General features: G+C 34.9%; 1 protein-coding gene across 1 annotated transcript in view; it reads left to right on the top strand.

Moving 5' to 3' along the window:
- CATSPERE (catsper channel auxiliary subunit epsilon) overlaps nucleotides 1-19,014 on the top strand; it is a 264,240-nt gene that overhangs the window by 166,614 nt on the left and 78,612 nt on the right. The window contains exon 11 of the mRNA XM_057536226.1: nucleotides 5,957-6,399. Within this exon, the coding sequence (XP_057392209.1) occupies nucleotides 5,957-6,399 (443 nt within the window). The remainder of the gene's footprint in view (nucleotides 1-5,956; nucleotides 6,400-19,014) is intronic.

Here is a 19,014-nt window from a genome sequence, read left to right as displayed (position 1 = left end):
AAAGTTAGAAATGAAAAAGAAGTTACAGCAGACACCGCAGAAATACAAAGCATCCCAAGAGACTACTACAAGCAACTTTATGCCAATAAAATGGACAACTTGGAAGAAATGGACAAATTCTTAGAAAGGTACAATCTTCCAAGACTGAACCAGGAAGAAATAGAAAATATGAACAGACCAATCACAAGTAATGAAATTGAAACTTTGATTAAAAATCTTCCAACAAACAAAAGTCCAGGAAATGATGGCTTCACGGGCGAATTCTATCAAACACTTAGAGAAGAGCTAACACCTATCCTTTTGAAACTCTTTCCAAAAATTGCAGAGAAAGGAACACTCCCAAGCTCATTTTATGAGGCCATCATCACCCTGATACCAAAACCAGAAAAAGATACCACAAAAAAAGAAAATTATAAGCCAATATCATTGATGAACATAGACGAAAATATACTCAACAAAATACTAGCAAACTGTGTCCAAAAATACATTTAAAGGATCATACACGATGATCAAGTGGGATTTATCCCAGGGATGCAAGGATTTTTCAATATCCAGAAATCGATTGGTGTGATACACCACATTAAGAAACTAAAGAATAAAAACCATATGATCATCTCAATAGATGCAGGAAAAAAATTGACAAAATTCAATATTCAATTATAAAAACTCTTCAGAAAGTGGGTATATAGGTAACCTACCTCAACATAATAGAGGCCATATATGACAAACTCACAGCTAACATCATTCTCAGTGGTGAAAAGCTGAAAGCACTCCCTCTAAGATCAGTAACAAGACAAGGATGTCCACTGTCACCACTTTTATTCAACATAGTTTTGGAAGTCCTGGCCACAGCAATCAGAGAAGAAAAAGAAGTAAAAGGAATCCAGATTGGAAAAGAAGAAGTAAAACTGTCTCTCTTTGCAGATGACCTGATACTACACATAGAAAATCCTAAAGATACCACCAGAAAACTGTTAGAGCTCATCAATGAATTCAGTAAAGTTGCAGGATACAAAATTAATACACAGAAATCAGTTGCATTTCTATACACTAAAACAAAAGATCAGAAAGAATTTAAGGAAACAATCCCATTTACCGTTGCATCAAAAAAGAATAAAATACCTAGCAGTAAATCTACCTAAGGAGGCAAAAGACCTGTACTCTGAAAAGTATAAGATGCTGATGAAAGAAATCGAAGATGACACAAACAGTTTGAAAAATATACCATGTTCTTGGATTGGAGGGATCAATATTGTCAAAATGACTATACTACCCAAGGCAATCTACAGATTCAATGCAATTCCTATCAAATTATCAACAGCATTTTTCACAGAAGTAGAACAAAAAGTTTTATTTAATTTGCATGGAAACACAAAAGACCCAGAATAGCCAAAACAATCCTGAAAAAGAAAAACGGTGCTGGAGGAGTCAGGCTCCCTGACTTCAGACTGTACTACAAAGCTACAGTCATCAAAACAGTATGGTACTGGCACAGAAACAGAAATATAGATCAATGGGAAAGGATAGAAAGTTCAGAGATAAACCCACTCACCTATGGTCAACTAATCTATGACAAAGGAGGCAAGAATATACAATGGAAAAAAGACAGTCTCTTCAGTAAGTGGTGCTGGGAAAAGTGGACAGCTACATGTAAAAGAATGAAATTAGAACACTCTCTAACACCATACACAAAAATACATTCCAAATGGATTAAAGACCTAAATGTAAGACTGGACACTATAAAACTCTTAGAGGAAAACCTAGGAAAAACACTCTTTGACATAAATCACAGCAAGATCTTTTTTGACCCACCTCCTAGAGAAATGGAAATAAAAACAAAAATAAACAAATAGGACCTAAGGAAACTTAAAAGCTTCTGCACAGCAAAGGAAACCATAAACAAAATGAAAAGACAACCCCACAGAATGGGAGAAAATATTTGCAAACAAAGTGACCGACAAGGAATTAATCTCCAAAATATACAAAGAGTGCATGCAGCTCAATATCAAAAAAAAAAAACCCATCATAAAATGGGCAGAAGATCTAAATAGATATTTCTCCAAAGAAGACATATATATGGTGAAAAAGCACATGAAAAATGCTCAACATTGCTAATTACTAGAGAAATGCAAATCAAAACTACAATGAGGTATCACCACACACAGTCAGAATGGCCATCATCAAAACGTCTACAAACAATAAATAGTGGAGAGGGTGTGGAGAAAAGGGAACCCTCCTACACTGTTGATGGGAATGTAAATTGGTACAGCTACTATGGAGAACAGTATGGAGGTTCCTTAAAAAACTAAAAATAGAATTACCATATGATCCAGCAATCCCACTCTTGGGCATATATCCAGAGAAAACCATAATTTGAGAAAGATACATGCACCCCAATGTTCATTGCAGCACTATTTACAATAGCCAAGACATGGAAGCAACATAAATGTCCATCAACAGAGGAATGGACAAAGAAGATGCGGTACATACATATAATGGAATTTTACTCAGCCATAAAAAAAAGAAATAATTCCATTTGTAGCAACATGGATGAACCTAGAGATTATCACATTAACTGAAGTAAGTCAGAGAAAGAAAAATATCATATGATATCACTTTTATATGGGATCTTAAAAAGTGATACAAATGAACTTATTTACAAAACAGAAACAGACTCACAGACTTCGAAAACAAATTTATGGTTACCAAAGGGAAAAGGTGGTGGGAGGGATAAATTAGGAGTTTGGGATTAACATATACACACTACTATATATAAAATAAATAGTCAATAAGGACCTTCTGTATAGCACATGGAACTCTACTCAATATTCTATAATAACCTATATGGGAAAGGAATCTGAAAAAGAATGGATGTATGTATATGTATAAGTAAATCACTTTGCTGCACACCTGAAATTAACACAATATTGTAAATCAACTATACTCCAATATAAAATAAAAATTAAATTAAAGAAACCACTGTGGAGAATATGCATATATATACATATGTATACATATACTTGTATACTTGTACAAGTATTCCTGTAACATAGATTATTAGATATAGAATTCTTGAATCAGAGTTCTGAATATTTAAAAAGTTGATAAATCCTTAAAATTGTCAGTCTAAACTCACCCAAAAGTATTTGAAAAATGTATATTTTTATAAAATCTGTTTACTATTTACCCATAGTGTGGAAGAAAGATGTGTAATTCTCATTTTATTGCACATTTTATAATTAGATGTTTTATCTGGTTTTGTATGTTCATTGGTCATATTTTCTGTGGATTGTCAATTCATACTGTTTAGATATTTTGCACTGGATTGCTTATTTTCTTATTGATATGTTTTTTACTTATAATGTATATTATCCATTTGTCTTTGATACGTATTGCAAATATTTTCTGTTGTGTGTAATTTCTGGTGCGTGTTTGCAGGGACTTTGACATTTACAATTTCAGTTTTTATGTAGTCAAATTTGTTAGTATTTTTATTTGTGAATTCTTCCGTAATGTCATAATATGAAAGGTCTTTCCAATTATAAAGATATTATCACATATTTTCTTTTTTATAATTTATCATTATAATTTTTATGTTTCAATCTTTAATTCATCTAGAATTATATTTGGTATAAGGAATCTAATTTTATTTTTTATTACTATTTTTCCTGTGAAACCTGGTGTTGCCTTCAAATCAGTCTTCTGTTAAACACCGCTTACCCTACAGATTTGAAATGCCAATTTTATTATGCATTTATTCCTCATGTTAACTGGGTTCAGTTTCTAGGCTATCCCCTTCCCTCATCTATCTCCACAAGATCTATATTGTTTTGATTACTGTAGCTTTAATCACCTAACACACTGTATAATTTACTTATCTTATGTTTATTGGCTGTCTTCCCTAAAGGATTAGAAGCTACAAAAGAAAATGATCTTTCAGTTTTTTTACTAATATGTCCCTCCCAAATATCTAAAATAGTGTGTAGCTATAGTGGGCATTCAGTAAATATTGATATTTATTGAATAGATGATTGCATATTTGCAATATCAGGTCTTCCCAACCAAGAATGTTATATCTCTTCATTAATTTTATTTTCTCTAATTGGTCTATTAAAGTCTTTCATCTCTTCTTCAGTCAATTTTAGAAATTTGTTTATTCCTAGGAAAGCATTCATTTTTTCTAGATTTTCTAATTTATTGGCAAAGGCTTCCCATTTTAATGTTTAAATTTCTTATGTATCTGTAATCATATTCTCTTGCTTATTTATAATATTGTTTATGTCCCACTCCTTGCTAGTTTGGCTTGCAAGATATCATTTAGTTCTTTTAGAATTTTTTGTTTTTGTTTTCCTTTCCTTTGAAAAGAACTCTTTGATTTATCAAATCTACTTTCTTTTTTATTTAATTCCTTAATTTCTGCTTTTGTCATTAATAATTCTTCACTTCTGCTTTTTGTTTGTAACGTTGGTATTCTGTTGCCTGCTTCTTGAGTTAAATAATTAGTTCATTTATTTTCAGTTTTTGTTGTTTTCTAAGCATTTAAAATTATGAAAAGCATAATGCTATGAATTTTTCTCTGCATGGCTTTAGCTACGTCCCACAGACTTTTATATATAGTGTTCTTATCCTCATTATTTAAAAAAATAATTCCTAATTTTCATCTTAACTTCATATTTAATCCAAAATTCATTTAATAATGTTTTTAATGAGCAGTGTGATAGGAAAATGGTAGTATGCTGACACTGTTATCTTATTAAAGTATTCTGATCCTAAAAAAAATTGGTATTTCTGATTTAAGAGCTTGATTAGAATATAATTTATGGCAAGTTGTGAAAATGTCACTTAATTATTCATATTCCAAATGTAAGATGCAAACGCACAAAGAGCTCCGAACCTCCCTAACTCTTTGAATTCACTTTCCTCCTTTCAGCCAGTCCTTTCTAAGTGTTGTTTTTGAAAATTAAAGAAAATATACTCCTAGGGACTGTACGCAAAGAGTGTCGTATCTGGAAAGGAAGTTATGAAACCAACTAGTCCAACTGTTCGTTTTATACATATGGCTATAGAACCAAAGAGGTTAAGAGACTTATTGTCTATGAACCTCTACGACTTAGGCATAATACTGTATTAAGGGGAGAAAGTTAATTATTTTGTATAAAGTGAACCTGAAGAGGTGCTGTCTCCCTCCCACCACCATTTCTTCATCCCAATTGCATTAGCCTACTATGGCTGCCATAGGAAAATACCACAGACTAGGTGGCTTAAACAATAGAAATTTATTTTCTCACAATTCTGGAGGCTAGAAGTCCAAGATCAAGGTGTCATCAAGGTTGGTTTCTGATAAAGACTCTCTTGCTGGCTTGAAGACAGTGGCCGCCTTCTCATTTTGTCCTCACATAGCCTTTCCTCTTTGTACATGCAGAGAGAGAAAGAGCTCTCTGGTGTATCTTCCTCCTCTGATAAAGACATCAGTCATATTGGATTAGGGCCCCATCCTTCTGACCTTGTTTAACCTTAATTACCTCCTTAAAGACTCTACCTCCAAATACAGTCACAATGAGAGTTAGGGCTTCAACATATGCATTTTGAGGGAACATAATTCAGTCCATAATACAATGCTTCCTAATAATACCATTCCTGTCATGCTCATCCTCATTTATTATTTAATGCACTAATTCCAGTTCTTTCTTCTATGTTAATAATGTGATTATAAAAGTGATAGAGTGAATGTGAGGAGAAAGGTATGCAGAAAAAAAAAAACCCTCTGTTATGAAGTGGGAGAGAAGCTCTCAAACATCTTGTAAAGTTATGGGTTTTTGCCTGAACACTCTAATTTTCTTGAAGTATATAAATAATCACTATGAAAGAAATTATTTTGGTTAATAGTGCACTTAAATAAAACAGCATGGATTTATGTCAACATAGAATAACACAAACTTTTCTCTCTTTTTTCCAGATTATTATGGAAATATTGTGGTAAAAATGGAAAATAATATAATGTTTTATTTCAAGATTAATATTAAAGATGCAGTAAAGCTGCATTTATGGACAAATAGCACAATAAAATCATTAATTTCCTTGAATACATCTGGTAAAATGTATCTCATACATGTTTTTGAAAATGGCACAATATATCCACAGGAATATCCCTTAAAACTGGAAGCACAAAGTATAGCTTTCAAAACAAAAGAAAAATGCCCCTACATGGCATTTCATAATGATATTTTTCGTGTTTTTTATCTTTTGGACAAGGGACAAAACCTGTCAGTTTGGGCTCAAATAGTCTATCCAGAAAATATTGGTCTGTATATTATTGTGGAATCATATGGCCCAAAAATATTAGAAGAGAAAAATCAGGTTCACTATGAAATTGCCTCAGGATACTGCACTAAAACCATGGTAAGTTAATATTTTAAAATTCTTTCATTTGATTTTAATAAATGTAAAATTATAATATTAACATTTAAAAGAATGGATTTCCCTCCAAATTTAACTTTGAAAATGTTGAGAAATACGTTAGTTTTTAATGAATAATGATATGGTAAGTCATTAATTCCTGAGCAACAATTTTTACTTTCAATATCCAGGGCCTCTTTGCCACTTAAAAACACATTCCTGTAGAACTCTTTGTCAACTGTATTGTTCACTTCCTTTTTTTTATGTAGTGCATGACTGCTCTGTAGAGCTCTATCTACTATCTATTGCACTATAACACCATCCCTAAACCTAATGGCTTCAAACAACAAGTTCTGTGGATCAACAATTCGGGTTACGAGTAGATGGGCAGTTCTGCTGGTTTCATCTGGGTTTATTCATGAGGCTGTGGTCATCTGGTGGCTTGCCTGGGACAGCATAATGTAAGATGGCTTCATTCACATGTCAAATGTTTGGTGCAAGCACTGGCTTGTTAGTATAAGGGGCCTCAGCTGGAGCACTTGTCTCTGCTCCATGTGTCCTCTATCCTCCAGGCTAGACCTGGCTTCTTCACATGGCAATCTCAGGGCAGTGTTCCAAGATGGTGAAGGCAGAATCCACAAGGCCTTTCAAGGCCTAGGTTTGGCTATATTCTATTCATCAAAGCAATTCACAAGGCCAACCCAGATTAACATGATAGGGAAATAGACTCCACCTCTTAATAGAACAGCAAACTTACACTGTAAAGGGACCTACCTACAGGAATGGGAGGAATTACTGCAGCCATCTTCGTAAACAATCTACCACAATAGACATAAATGTACTGTGTATATTATTTTGTGTACTACTTTCCTAGGTAATATTATAGCATAAGCATTTTTACATGTTACTGTAATTTCTTCCCAAATATTGTATATTCTATTCCCCACTCTCCCTTTCTAGGCTCAGGTTTCTTAAGCATATACAATAGTGGGCCTCTTAATTGATACAGTGGAATGGAAGTGTTCACTTAATTCCAAAGTAAGTTAAAGTGAAGAATCATTTAAAAAAGGAAAGTGCTATATGTGAAACATTTTACTTTAACTTAAATAGATGAATGTACATTCATTAGTCAATCTTTTAATATAGGACCACAGACTTTGCTTTGAAATTAGTCCACTGATTGGAATTCCTCATCTCCTTTCTTGTGTAGTCTTATTCATAAGACATCATCTCTTAGTTCGCATTTCAGTTTCTTTAAAATAGCCGGGGGCGGGGGGGACTTAAAGAGATTAGCAAAACAACCAAAGTTCTAGATTTTTATAATTTTTTCCCCAGCCTTTTAGTGTTATCTTGCTCATACCTAGCTCAGCAATTTCTTCTGTGACTTGCTTTATCAAAGCTTTCCAAAGCAGTTCCAAACTTAGTTTTCAGGGAAAGAGTAACTCTATTTTTACACTGGTATTTAACCAGTCCATAATATTTAGTTTAATTCCACAATTACAATAATAATGCAATCTGGCATAAACAGGTTTTGAAACAAATAAAGCTGTTTTAGATTTATATACAATTACATGGATAGACCTTAAAACAGTCTTGAACGAAAAATAGTGTTGAATAAGAAACTAAGACCTATCAAATGTTACTATGTAACATTTATTAAAATTACAAACAACTACACACAAATCACAAGCAAAAAAGAGTATTGTTCATTTTATAAGAATACAAAGATAGCCAAGGACATATATCAAACAAGTAAAGCATCATACTTGCTTGATATATGTTATGGGTGCCTATTATGAGGGAAGGGAATGGGGGAAGAAGATACAGGGGGAAAGTAAAACACAATAAACAAGACTGGATTGAGCATGTTTCAAGAAACAAGGAGTATATTTAACTCACTTTTCTGAAGCTGAGGCACTCCCTCCTTCCAGAACAAAAACAAAGATTTACACTTTTCGTCAGCACAGCACAACTTTCTTTGATTATCTAGCTCCAATATCTGCATACACTCTCATAGGATTTCTTTCCAAGAATTGCATGTATAATGTATATTTGTCCACTTGCAATTCAACCCTTCAAAATACTAGTTACCAATCAAAATATACAAAGGATTATGAAACATTAAAATTTTCATGTTTTAGTGTATTTTTTATTTCTGTTAATATATTCTTCATCTCTGTTTTGTTCTTGTTCATATTTTCTAACTCTTTATTAAACTTCTCACTTTGTTCATCCATTCTTCTCCTGAGTTCATTGAGCATCTTTGTGATCATTACCTTGAACTGGTTATTGGGTAGATTGCTTACCTCCATTTCACTTAGTTTTTCTTCTTGGGTTTTATCCTGTTCCTTCATTTGAAACATATTCCTTAGTTGCCTCATTTTGCCTAATTCTCTGTGTTTATATGTATGTATTAAGTACATTGGTTACATTTCCCAATCTTGGAGAAGTGGCCTTATGTAGGAGTTGTCCTATGGGGACCAGCAGTGCACTCCCCCCTGATCACCGGAGCTGTATGATCTAAGGGTGCCACTGTGTGGGCTGAGTGGGCCCTTTTGTTGTGGCAGGGCTGCCTGTGATTATACTGGTAGGTGGGGGCTGGCCCCCACCTGGTTGACTGCCAGGTCCTTCTTCCCGCTGAGGCTGCTTGTGGAGAGGGCCAGGTCCTGACATAGTTGGCTGTACTGTCCAGGGAGTCCCAAGGCTGATGCCATCCTGCTGGTTGTGGGGCTGGGTCCCATGATGGCTGGCTGGGAGGGTTGGGAGGGGGCTGTGGATGGTGCCATCCACTGGTGGCTGGTAAGCCCCCAGAATAGACTAGAGGGAGGACTCCAGAAGAGCACTTGCCAGCACCAATGTCCTTGTGGTAGAACCAGCTCCCCAAAATGGCTGCCACCAGAGTCTATGTTCCCAGAGGGAGTCCCAGTTGCCTCCTGCCCCTCCAGGAGTCTCTTGAAGTTCAGCAAATGGTTCTGATCCTAGTTCCTTTTAAATTACTGCCTCTGTGCTAGGACTAAGAATGTTTGAGATTTTGTGCATGCCCTTTAAGAGCAGAGTCACAATCCCTGCTGGCCTTCAAAGCCAGCCATTCTGGGAACTCTTCTTCCTGGTGCAGAACCCTCGGCTGGGGAGCCCAATATAGGGACACACCCCCTTCCTTGGGGAGAACCTCTGCAATTATGATTATCTTCCATTTTTTGGTTGCTGACCCAGGGATGTGGGTCTTGACTATAGTGAATCTCCATTTTTCTTACCCCTCTCATTGTGGTTCCTTCTTTGGTTGTGGAAAATCTTTTCTGCCAGTCTTCAGGTCATTATCATCAATAGTTGCTCTGTAAATAGTTGTAATTTTGGTGTGCCTATGAAAGGAGGTGAGCTTAGGGTCTTTCTACTCCACCATCTTGTCCACTCTCCCAAATTTGCATTTTTTAATAAACTATTGGCTTTATCATTTACTAGCTGATGACAATAAGCAAGTTTTTAAATCTTTGAAGTTGATGACGATGATGATGATGATAGTATTTACTTTACTTATGAGGATTAAATGAGTTAATATATGTAAAGGGCTTAGAAGAGCACCTGGCACATAATAAGCACTATATGTATGTGTTACTACTACAACTATCACCACTTCTGCTGTTTCTACTACTACCACCACCACCACAATATTTCATCATTTCTAAGGCACAGTTTTCTAGGTTTATTTTTAACATTTAACATCTTTGAAATTGGGATGAGTCTTACATATGATAGCATCTTAGATGTGATGAACTATAGTAGTATTAGAATGTTATAGTTATTGGCCACTATGGTGTTAAGCTTCATAAGTAATCATTAATTTCTGATGAAAAAACTGAGTATAACACCCATACACAAAAGTGGACAACTAATTTTTTAAAGTTTTTAATGTTGTTAGCTGGTTTCATACTGATATTTATACCAAAAGTTAGTTTTGAAATTTTGAAAATTATTTCTGAATATCTTAATTGACCTAAATTCTTTTCTTAATATTGAGGTATAATTGATATGTAATATTTTATTGGTTTCAGTTGTACAAGATGATGATTCAATATTTGTATATTTTATAAAATGATCACCACATTAAGTCTAGTTAAGATCCATCACCACACATAATTACAAATTTTTTTGTGTGATGAGAATTTTAAGATCTACTATTTTAGCAACTTTCAAATTTCAATATTATTCACTATAGTTACCATGCTGTACACTATATTCTCATGACATTTATTTTTTAACTGCAAATTTGTACCTGTAACCACCTTTATCCATTTCACCCATCCCCCACTCCTGGCAATGATCAATCTGTTCTCTGTATCTATGTGGTCATGGGGGTATCAGTTTTGGTTTTGATTCCACATATAAATGAGATCATATGATATTTGTCTTTCACTGTCTGACTTATTTCACTTAGCATAATGCCCTTTAGGTCCATCAGTGTTGTCACAAATGGCAGGATTTCCTTCTCTTTTATAGCTGAAAAATATTCCATTGTATATATACTTACCGCATCTTCTTTATCTATTTATCCATCGATGGATACTTAGGTTGCTTCCATGTCTCTGCTATTATAAACAATGCTGCAGTGAACATGGAGGTGCATATATTTTTTCAAATTAGTGTTTTTGCTTCCTTTGGATAAATACCCAGAAGTGGAATTGCTGGATCATATGGTAGTTCTATTTTTAATGTTTTGAGGAACCTGCATATTGTTTTCCATAGTAGCTGCCCCAGTTTACATTTCCACCAACAATTCATGGTTCCCTTTTCTCCAAATCCTCATTACAAGATAACACTTCTTATCTCTTGTCCTTTTGATAATCGTCATTTAACAGGTGTGAGGTGAGATCTAATTGTGGTTTTGATTTGCATTCCTGTGATGTTGTACGTGTTTTCATGTATCTGTTGGCCATATGTATGTCTCCTTTGGAAAAATGTTTATTCAGATCCTCTGAACATTTTTAAATTAGATTTTTTGTTTTCTTGCTCTTGAGTTGTTGGAGTTTCTTATATATTTTGGATAGTAACCTCTTATCAGATGTATGGTTTGTAACTATTTTCTCCCAATCACTAGGTTTTCTTTTCATTTTGTTGACAGCTTTCTTTGTTGTGCAGAAGCTTTTTAGTTTGATGCAGTTCCTCTTGTTTATTTTTACTTTTGTTACCTTTGCTTTTGGTATCAAATCCAAAAACTTTTGCCAAGACCAATTCTAAGGACCTTACCACCTATGTTTTCTTCTAGGAGTTTCAGGGTATCAGACCTTACATTCAAGTCTATAATCTTATTTTGAGTTGATTTTTGTATATGGTGTGAGATAGAGGTTCAGTTTCATTCTTTTGCAGGTGGCTATTCATTTTTCCCAACACGATTTACTGAAGAAACTATCCTTTCCTCATTGTATATTCTTGGCTTCTTTGTAATAAATTCATTGACTACCTATGCATGGGTTTTATTTCTGGATTTTCTATTCTGTGCCACTAATCAATTAGTCTGTTTTTATGCCTATGCTCTACTGTTTTGATTACCACAGCTTTGTAATGTAGTTTGACTCCAGCTTTGTTCCTCTTTCTCAAGACCATTTTGACTATTCAGGGTCTTTTGTGGTTCCATACAAACTTTAGGATTGTTTATTCTATTACTATGAAAAATGCCATTGGAATTTTGATAGGGATTGCATTAAATCTGTATATAGCTTGGGTAGTATGGACATTTTAACAATATTAATTCTTCCAATCCATGAACATATAGAATCTTTCCATTTATTTGTGTCTTTAATTTCTTTCTTCAATATTGTATAGTTTAAAGTGTATAGGTCTTTCATCTCCTGAGTTAAATTTATTCCTATGTATTTTATTCTTTTTGGTGCAACTGTAAATGGAATTGTTTTCTTAATTTCTCTTTCTGACAGTTCCTTATTAGTGCATAGAAATGCAACAGATTTTTATATATTGATCTTGTATCCTGCACCTTTACTGATTTGTTTTTTTGGTGGAGTCTTTAGGGTTTTTTACATATAGTATCATGTCATCTGTAAGTAGTGACAGTTTTACTTCTTCCTTTTTCATTTAGATGCCTTTTATTTCTTTTTCTTGCCTAATTGCTCTGGCTAGAACTTGAATAAAAGTGGTGACTGTGGACATTATTGTCTTGGTCCTTATCTTAGAGGAAAACTTCCAACTTTTCACCACTGAGTATGTTGTTAGGTATAGGGTTGTCATATATGGGCTATATTATGTTGAGGTATTTTCCTCTCTACACACTTTGTTGAGAGTTTTTATCATAAATGGATGTTGACTCTTGTCAAATGCTTTTCTGCATCTATTGAGATGATCATATTATTTTTATCCTTCATTTTGTTAATGTGCTGTATCACATTGATTGATTTGTGCATGTTGAACTATCTGTGCATCCCTGGAATAAACTCCACTTGATCATGATGTATAATCCTTTTAATGTATTGTTGAATTTATTTTCCCAAATTTTGTTGAGAATATTTTCATCTATGTTCATCAGGAATATTGGCCTGTAATATCCTTTTTTGGTGGCATCTTTGTCTGGCTTTGGTATCAGGGTAATGCTGGCATTGTAAAATGAGTTTGGAAATGTTCCCTCTTCTATATTTTTGGAAGAATTTGAGAAGGATTGGCATTAATTCTTCTTTAAATATTGGTATGATTCACTAGTGAAGTCATTCTGGTCATGGACTTAAGTTTTTCTGGAGGTTTTTGATTACTGATTCGGTCTCCTCACTAGTAATTTGTCTGTTCAGATTTTCTACTTCTCAATGATTCAGTCTTGTAGGTTGCATGTTTCTAGGAATTTATCCATTTCTTCTAAGTTGTCCAATTTGTTGGCATATAATTGTTCATCGTAGTCTCTTATGATCATTTTTATGTCTGTAGTATGAATTGTAATGTCTTCTCTTTCATGTCTGTTTTTATTTATTTGAGTCCTCTCTCTTTTTTTTTTTTTGGTCAGTGAGTCTAGATAAGGGTTTGTAAATATTATTTATATTAAAAAAAAAAGCTATTAGTTTCATTGATCTTTTCTATTGTTTTTTCAGTCTCAAATTATTTATTTCTGCTCTGATCTTTGTTATTTCCTTCCTTCTACTGACTTTGGGCTTTGTTTATTCTTCTTTTTCTAGTTCTTCGAGGTGTAAAATTAGATTTTTTTGTTAATATTTCTTATTTCTTGGTGTAGGCCATTTATCACTATGAGCTTCCCTCTTAGAACTGCTTTTGCTGCATCCCATAAATTTTGGTATGTTGAGTTTCCATTTTCATTTGTCTCAAAGTATTTTTTGATTTCTTCTTTGACCCATTGTTTGTTCAGCAGAAGGTTTTTTTTTTTTCATGGATGACCACAACAAAAGCAACAATGATTGCAATTACCAAACATGAAACACACTCATACTATGTCATAATATTGACATTCAGTCCAGTAATCCTCCACTATAACAGCTCCTTTACTTTGCAGTGAAAATTGATTTGTATATTCTTTGCCTCTGAGTCCTTGTGGGATTTTTTCTTTTTTTAAATTCAAACAGAAAGTCACAAAAATTATACTCATCCTCATCAGTTCACTCAGTCCCATGTAGTTAATTTTTTTTCATCTTGATCTTTTGTTAACACTTTTATGAGCTCATCAGTTTTTCATTAGAGTTCTGAAAATGCTTATTCATTCAGTTCAGCAGTACAGTCAGTTACCAGAAACCTGTACTTGTCAGAGTCTTTTCCATGAATTTCCTGAAGATGAAACCCTTTTATAGGAACATATTTGCAAAAGCATCAGAGTACACCCAGAACTGTCTGTAAATGACAAAAGACTTAAAAATGACCACAGTTAAAGATTTGATAAAAGTTCATAATAATGCAGTTGACAAGAAAATTAGTTATTTCTGAGATATACATTTTAAAGTAATAACTAGGGTTATGACATAACATTATACCAGAACATATAAGATTTTTAGAAATTTCATGTAATGTCTGAAACATTTATATTAACATATTTCCATACAAATAACCCAATGAAAGTTTAGTATTAGTTGTTTTGTTTGTTTGTTTGTTTATACTGCAGGTTCTTATTAGTCATCAATTTTATACACATCAGTGTATACATGTCAATCCCAATCGCCCAATTCAGCACACCACCATCCCCACCCCACCGCAGTTTTCCCCCCTTGGTGTCCATATGTCTGTTCTCTACATCTGTGTCTCAACTTCTGCCCTGCAAACCGGCTCATCTGTACCATTTTTCTAGGGTTTAATTAAGGTTTAATATCTAAATATTTGTGAATTTTCCAGTTTTCTTCTTACAATTGCTTTCTAGCTTCATACCACATGGTCAGAAAAGATGTTTAATATGATTTCAATCTTCTTAAATTTACTAGGACTTATTTTGTGGCCTAACATATAATCTATCCTAGAGAATATTTCATGCGCACTTGAGAGGAATATATATTCTGTTGCTTTTGGATGGAATGTTCTATGTCTGTTAAGTCATTCGGTATAATGTGTTGTTTAAGGCCAATGTTTCCTCATTGATTTTCTGTCTGGATGATCTATTGATGAAAGTAGGGAATTAAAGTCCCCCACTATTATTGTATTGCTGTCTATTTCTCATTTTAGCTCTGTCAATATTTGCTTTATATATGCAGGTACTCCTATGTTGGGTGCATATGTGTTATATCATGTTGGATTGACCCCTTTATCATTATATAATGACCTTCTTTGTCTATATTAGTCTTTGTTTTAAAGTCTATTTTGTCTGATAGCTATAGCTACCCCAGTTTTCTTTTGATTTCCATTTTCATAAAATATTTTTTCCATCCCTTCAGTTTCAATCTGTGTGTAATTTTACATCTGAAGTGAGTCTCTTGTAGACAGCATACAGAAGGCTTGTTTTCTTTCATCCATTTAGCCACTCTGTCTTTTAATTAGAGAATTTAATCCATTTACATTTAAATTAGTTATTGATAGGTATGTACTTATTGCCATTTTGTTAATTGTTTCTGGCTGTTTTGTAGTTCTTCTGTGCTCCTTTTGTCTTCTCTGATCTCTTCCTTTCTGGTTTAATGACTTTTTTAGTGGTTTGCTTTGATTCATTTCTTTTATCTTATCTGTATCTCCTATAAGTTTTTCCTTTATGGTTACCATGTGGTTTACATATAAAACATATTACTTATATTTATAATAGTCTATTTTAAGTTGATAACAACTTAAATTTGATCATAGTCTAAAGCTCTACATTTTTATTCCCCCTCCCATGTTTTACATTTTGATGTCACAATTTACATCTTTTTATCTTGTGTATTTATGAACAAATTATTGTAGTTATTTTTACTATTTTGTCTTTAACTTTCATACTTTCATAGCTTTATAAGTGATTAACTCACCATGTCCACATATTAGATTATTCTGAAGTTTACTATATATTTACCTTTACCACTTGGGTTTATACTTTCATATTTCCTGTTACTAACAGCACCCTTTCGTTCTATTTAAGAATTGCCTTTAATATTTCTTGTAAGGTGGGTTTAGTGATGTTGAACTCCTTTAGCTTGTGCTTGTCTGGAAAACGCTTTATCTCCCTTTCAATTCTGAAGGACAGTTTTTTACTTTGAGCACCTTGAATATATCATACCACTTCCTTCTGTCCTGCAAAGTTATTACTGAAAAATCTGCTGATAGTCTCATGTGGTTCCCTTGTGTACAACAAGATGCTTTTAAGACTTTCTCCTTGTCTTTAACTTTTGATATTTAATTACAATGTGTCTTGGTGTGGGTCTTTTGGAGGTTTTCTTATTTGGAACTCTCTGAGCTTCCTGGATCTGGGTGTCTGTTTCCTTCCCCAGGTTAAAAAAGTTTTTTTAGTCATTATTTCTTCAAACAATTTTTCTGCCCCTTTCTCACTCCCTTTTCCTTCTGGGACTCCTATAATGCAAATGTTGGTCCACATGATGTTCCATAAGTTCCTTAAGCTATCTTCACTTTGCTTTTTCCTGCTCTGTTTTTGGTGAGTTCCACTGCCCTGTCTTTGAGTTCATTCTTTCTTTCTTCCACTTCATCTATTCTGCTGTTGAACTCCTCTATTGTATGTATCAGTTGAGTTAATGTATTCTTCAGCTCTGTGACTTCTATTTAATACTTTCTTATATTTTCTATCTCTTTGTTGAAATTCTCACTTTGTTCATCCATTCTTCTTCTGAGTTCAGTGAGCATCACTGCAACCATTATTTTGAACTCTTTATCAGGTAAATTACTTATCACTATTTTATTAAGACCTTTTTTATGTGATGTTATTTCATTCTTTCATTTAGAATATATTTCTGTTTCTTCATTTTCCTTGATTCTTTGCATTGGTTTCTATGCAGTAAATAAAACAGCTACTTCTAGTCTTGAAGGGTCATTTTGTGTAGGAGATGAACCTTATCATTCAACACTGCCTGAGCTCTTAGTTGTCTCTCAAGACTTTGTGATTGTCCAAGCCGCCTACATTATTCTTAGTGGCTCCCAGCATTTTAGGGTGTGCTAAGACCTGTCAGTCTCTCAAAATTGGGAGAGTATCTCAGCACTCAGATGCAAGTTGATTGGAAGTCAGACACTAAGGGAATAGCTTTTAAGCTATGCAAATGTACCTCTTTCAGGGAGTTGGCATTTCTGTCTGCTGCCTCAGTGCTGAGCCTTAGGCTGATAGCCATTTGAGAAATGTTTCTTTGTTTGCTACCATCCCTTTGAACCTGTAAGAACAAGCCACATTGGTCACCAGAGCCAGACTATTGATGGATGTGTTCTCTGGGTGGCCAACAGAAAAACTGGGGCACCAGATGTGTATAACAGCTACCTACTCTGAGATACTGACAACCTGGAGTGGGGCAAAGGGAGAGTGCAATGATGGTGCACATGCCAGCCTCCCCAGTCTCTGGAGAGAATTATAGTCAGCACCTAGATGTGTGTTTAGTTAGAAGCCTGCCCCTCAGGCCACATCTATAAAAGTAACCTAACAGGCCTCTTTCACAGAAAGACTTGGGGTGTATTTCAGTCTACCATCTCTGTGCTGTTCTCTGGAAGGAACAGCCAGTTAAGAACTATTTATCACTTTTTAACAATCTTATGAGACCTGCAAACATGAGCCCTGCTGGCTACCAGAGCCAGGTGATCCAGGGGCATTCCCCAGTCAGCAATCACAAAAAAGCACCAGACGTGTGTACAAGCTGCTTTTTGGGAGCTGGAGCAACCTGGAGCAAGGCAGAGGGAGACTACGAAGGTAACACTTCCCCTATGCCCCTATGAGGTCTCTGAAGAGAATTACAGTCAGCCCTTAGATATAGTTTTAATTAGAAGCCTGCCTCTCAGGCCATAGCTATGAAGATAAGCTAATAGTCCTCTTTTACAGAAAGACTGTGCCTGCTATGCCCTGGAGGTGCAGCCAGCTAAGACCTCCTCTTCCATCTATTACAGTCCTACAGGTCTAGTGAGTGCAAGCCCCACTGGCCACCAGAGCCAGTCAATCAAGAGGCAACCCATGGATGGCAGCCACAAAAACTAGGGTGCAAGATGAGTGTAGAAGCTGTTTTCTGGGGGATACCAGCAACTGGAGTGAGGCAGAGGGAGAGCACAAACATGGAGCCCATCATCCTCTGTCTTTGGAGTATTTCAGTAGGCCACACCCTAGATGTCTGTTAAATTAGATACCTGCCCCTCAGGCCAATGCTTTATTTTTCTTTCTTTTTAAATAATCAAAGTTTATTTTATTTTATTTTTAAATAATCAAAGTTTACTTTTTAATTTTTTGGCTGTGCCACGTGGCTTGTGGTATGTCAGTTCCCCAGCCCAGTCCACAGCAGTGAAAGCACCAAATCCTAACCACTAGACCACCAGGGAACTCCCAGGCCGATGCTTTAAGATAAGCAATTAAGCCTCTCTCACAGAAAGTCTGGGCACTTTTCAGTTGGCTTCTTTACACTGGGCCTTGGGGTCCATGAGTTCTCACATGAGAGCCTTTAAGAACTGTTTCTCAGCTTGCTATAGCCTTGTGGGTCAAATGGACACAAGCCCCACTGGCTTTTGAAGCCATATGTTTTGGGGGCTCAGTTCTATAGTGCAGGTCTTAAAAGTTGGGGTGACAGATGTGGGCTTCAAGCTGTTTACTCCTCAAGGAGAAGTGTGGGGTTTTGAATTCTCTCCCTCCCGTTCGTGGGTTACCGTCCTGGGGCTGGGGTTTGTGGCAAGACTGTGACTCAGTCTCTCCTACCTGTTTCAATGTGGGTTTTTCTCTTGTTCACCTGATGTATAGGAGTTGCTCAGCTAGTTTTAGGGCTTCTTTCAGAGGAAATTATTTTGTACGTAGCTGTAAATTCAGTGTTGTCCATGGGAGGAGGTGATTTCAGGATCCTCCTGTGTTATCATCGTGAACCAGAACCTGCCTATTCATTTTCTTAATGGTGACTGTTAATAAGGAGAAAATTTTAATTTTGATAAAGTTTCTTCATTTATGCTTATTGTTTTTTGTGTTCTAAGATACATTTGCTTATCCCTAAGTCACAAAAAATATTTTTCTATGATGTCTTCTCAAAGCTTTATTGTTTTAGCATTTAT

Source organism: Balaenoptera acutorostrata, chromosome 1 (assembly GCF_949987535.1).
Source record: "Balaenoptera acutorostrata chromosome 1, mBalAcu1.1, whole genome shotgun sequence".
Lineage (NCBI taxonomy): Eukaryota > Metazoa > Chordata > Mammalia > Artiodactyla > Balaenopteridae > Balaenoptera > Balaenoptera acutorostrata.
Note: the sequence above shows the minus strand (reverse complement) of the source record. Positions and strands in the feature narration are given on the sequence as shown.